This window comes from Megalobrama amblycephala, linkage group LG13, assembly GCF_018812025.1.
Source record: "Megalobrama amblycephala isolate DHTTF-2021 linkage group LG13, ASM1881202v1, whole genome shotgun sequence".
Lineage (NCBI taxonomy): Eukaryota > Metazoa > Chordata > Actinopteri > Cypriniformes > Xenocyprididae > Megalobrama > Megalobrama amblycephala.
In genome coordinates this window covers 11,877,466-11,881,746 of record NC_063056.1, presented here as the reverse complement: position 1 = coordinate 11,881,746, position 4,281 = coordinate 11,877,466, and the positions used below count along the sequence as shown (strand labels likewise).

The following is a 4,281-nucleotide window of genomic DNA, read 5'->3' as shown; positions in this document are numbered from 1 at the left end:
AGTTAAAGAGTAAGGGGACGCTGATCTATCAGATTTAATTTGGTTGTTCTGTTGTTCACCTTTGCTGTTTCAAACAGGGATTATGACTTCAGAAATAGTGACATCAGGGTTTCTCTCTCAGAAAGTTAAAGGTTAGATGAAATTATGAAGGCTAGATTAAATTATTCCATGTGTTTAGTGGAGGAGAGAGCTTGAGGCACCGTGTGTCTGTCTCTCTCTTGCAGGATTTTCCTATTGTGAGTCATTCATTAGCTCCAGTACACACTCTTAAACAAGCATTAAAACAAGACTTCTGAAAGGGAAAATTGATCTAATTGGACACAGTAGGAAGGTTAACACCTTTAACTGAATTAAAATGTTTGTTTTTTCCTCTGAGCTAAGAAATGAAGGGGTGGGGGAGGCTTTTCTCTGACCCCAGGTCAGAGTTTAATGATTTATTTCCTAACTATCAGATTCTAGCCACAATAAAAGGTGGACTTTGAGCATGTCTAATTAAAGAAAACCTTGAGGGTCTCTCGATGTGGTCACTGGCCAGTAAACAAAAAAATACAGTGTATCTTTATCTGTACAAGATAAATCATACAGATTTATGAATATTTGCATTTACATCATCAGCATAGTGAATAACATAACTCCATCATCCTATCTGTTTAATACTTGGTTGACTATCAGTTTAAATGGTAGACGATGTCAGTAAGTGCAATATACACAACTTTAGATAAAAGCTGGCAAAGGGTCAGTCCAATTTTGCGGTTCTAAATTGGTACAATAAATTCAAACCATCAAAGAATGTTTGAAAAACTTCCAATGAAGTTATACTATAGCTGTTGGATAAGCAAACAAACACAAAACTACATTAACATACATTCAGGAAAGAGTAATATATAATCTATAATAAATGTAGAACTGAAATTACACTTTTGCAAGTTTTTACAAACGTTAGAATAAATGGTTACAATTTATTTTAAGGTGTCTTGTTACAGTGTAACTATACATTTCAGTACTAAGTAATGTTAAGTAACAAAATGTATACGTAATAATTAGGGCTAGGGTTTGGTTAGTTGCATGTAATTAAGCATAATTTACTACAGTAAATAGTAGTTGCCTCTGCTATTGGGGTGCTGTTGTCACAAACGTTAACATGTTCAATAAGTTGTATAATTGGTTGAAATGATCAATAGCAATAGCTTAACTTAAAGCTAAAGGTAAGAGAACATCCTATTAAAATATGAAGCCTTAATAAATCTTACCAGTAGAAAATGTTGTCATACTGTAGCTGGTTAGCACTGACTCACCCCTGGCATGATCACCCTCTCTATGTCTTTGACCACATCCTCATAGTTCTCTGCCTCCTCCGGGGCCTCTTCGGGAATCAACGACCTCAGATATCCAGGTTCCACATCAGGGTAAACCTGCCTCTTCTCAATGTTCTCTAAATAATCCGCCACATAGTCCACCATCTCCTTCCCGCGTCTTCGGAACTCTGCAGCGTCCATCGTTTTGGCTGAAAGAGGAGTAAAGTCTTTCAGTGGGGAGAATAAAAGACAATCTGATGTAGGTTTCTCTTAATGTCCTCAAATGAGGAGAGATGTAATTATATTAGTGTGATTGAGACTGTTTTCATGGACAACATGACTCTCGGTATCTTAACAGGAATACTAGAACCAAAGGCCACTTTCAAGATATAAAATAGGAAATCCTCAACAATACATTAGTTTCGGTGATTATTTCATTTTTTATTTGAAGAATTCTGATCGGTAGATCAGTAAACAATCCTACAGCTTTTCAGAGTTTTAGTATTATTATTCGTGTAGTTTTTGGTTACACTTTATTTTAAGGTGTCTGTTACAGTGTAATTATAAATCTAAGTACAGATTAATAATAATTAACTACATGTACTTACTACAGGGTTAGGATAAGGGTTTGGTTTAGGGTTACTTGCATGTAATTATGCATAATTTAAAGTGCATTATATTATTATTATATTATATTAAAGTGCATTATATTATTATTATTATAGGGTTCACCCAAAAAATGTTGTTCTACACCCATAAGACCTTCATCTTTGGAACACAAATTAAGATATTTTTGATGAAATCCAATGGCTCATTGAAGCCTCTATTGCCAGCAATGTCACTGAACCTCTCAAGATCCAGAAAGCTACTAAAGACATATTTAAAACAGATCATGTGAGTACAGTGGTTCTACCTTAATATTATAAAGCGACGAGAATACTTTTTGTGCTCCAAAAAAACCCCCAAAATAACGACTTTTCAACAATATCTAGAGACGGCCAATTTAAAAGCACTGCTTCGAAACTTTACAAATCTTTTGTTTCGAATCAGTGGTTCGGATCATGTAAACAAATCCTCGTTTACTGAAATCACGTGACTTTGGTGCTCCAAACCACTGATTCGAAACCACAGATTCTCAAAGCTTCAAAGCAGTTCAGTGACATTGTTGGCAATGGAGGCCTCACTGAGCCATCGGATTGCATCAAAAATATCTTAATTTGCATTCCAAAGATGAACGAAGGTATTACGGGTGTAAAACAACATGAGGGTGAGTAATAAATGACATAATTTTAATTTTGGGTGAAATAACCCTTTAATATATTACTTCAGTAACGACATGTAACATAAATGTAACTGTAAAATAAGGTGTTAGCCTACAGTTTTAATTAATATTTAGATTCTTGCTTTTATTTATTTATTTATTTATTGAGGTAAATAATATTTGATTTATTTTAGCAGTTTACGTTTTAGTAAATGAAAATAACCTTGCAGCATATTTTGTGAAATAATGAATGCACTTCATACAGAGCGCACAAATGAATTCCATTCGTGTGAATATGAAAAAAAAAAGTACGCTAAAACATAATCAACCATCATCCCTGCACATGAGTAACAATATTCTGCTGATAAGAACATCACAGGTTGCCAAATACACACTATAATAAAATGAACAATGATCTGAACTTTCCAACCTAAAGTTTTAACAGTATGCTGGCACAGCTAATTCACAATAACTTTTCTAAATAATTAAACTGATTGTCTTCACACAATCACATGTAGGCAATTGTTAAATTTGACCTTAAAATTGAACTTAATAGAGCAAATATAACAGAAACTACAGTATATTAGTGAAAGCGTTGTTCTGAAAGAGCTCTGGCTGTATCAGCAGGGTTGGTGACAGTGACTACTACTAATTATTTGTATGCCTGTTATCTCTTCACCCTAATCCACATAATACAAATGGATTGAGATGTGTCAGTGTGTGTGTGTGTGTGTGTGTGTGTGTGTGTGTGTGTGTGTGTGTATGCATGCAAGTGATGACTCATCCAGAAGGTGGCTGGTCATTTTGATTACGTACTAGTAAGTAGTACTAAAGTTGTTCATCTTTGCACATGTGTACAAACATAAATTTGCTATTTGAGGACAAATCCTGAACTTACATTGACAAACTCTAGCACCATGCCTAAAAGATTTTATATATATATATATATATATATATATATATATATATATATATATTATTATTATTTTATTTATTTATTTATTTTGTTAGCATTTTTACTATATATTCCCAAATGTCCTTAATGAAAAATAAAGCTAATTAAACTTAAGAATATACTTCTGAAGACAAACTACCCAGCAAATGCAAAGAAGCATGTTGGATCAATCATTATCCTAATGTTCCTAAAATAATTTTCAGGAAAGAAAAATCAAAATTTCAATTTTCAATAAATTTCAATTAAAAGCTTGAATTAATAATCAGTCTGATTTTGATTTGTAAAGATACAGGCATCTCAGAAAACACTTTATGGGTTGTCAAGTGCAGATATATACTTTATGGCATGTAATGCTGACCTGAAGCACGTGTTGTAATAATTTAGTAAAAGCTAAAGTCTGCTGACATTTGACTTATCACATTTAACTGGCATGGTGACATTTTTTTTTTTTTTTTTTAAATATTAAACTCAACATGCTTTATAATAAAAAAACTAAATGACAATCGACCTCAGTAGTTAAGCATGTCATCAACATGACAAAATCCCATAATAGTCCTGTATTTGGACCTTGTACCTGGACTGTGTTCTAAACGCTCAACAAGTGTTACACTCATCATAAGTCTCTCTTTCCTCTAATAGCTTTCATTGTACTTACAGTGTCAGGCAAAAAAGAAGAACTGTCCCTCTCGTCGGTCCTCAAACGCTTTCTGTTTGTTTCAAACACATATGTATGAACACATACACACAGAGCAAAGCAGAGTGATGTGGAA

At 33.5% G+C, this 4,281-nt stretch overlaps 1 protein-coding gene across 1 annotated transcript in view; it reads right to left on the bottom strand.

The window, feature by feature from the left end:
* The window catches only part of ddc (dopa decarboxylase), a 33,563-nt gene extending 29,282 nt beyond the window's left edge, over positions 1 to 4,281 (bottom strand). Inside the window, exons 1-2 of the mRNA XM_048153887.1 lie at positions 4,167 to 4,281; positions 1,296 to 1,504 (exon numbers count right to left, since the gene is read on the bottom strand). Of these exons, the coding sequence (XP_048009844.1) occupies positions 1,296 to 1,496 (201 nt within the window). The 5' untranslated portion in view covers positions 1,497 to 1,504; positions 4,167 to 4,281. The remainder of the gene's footprint in view (positions 1 to 1,295; positions 1,505 to 4,166) is intronic.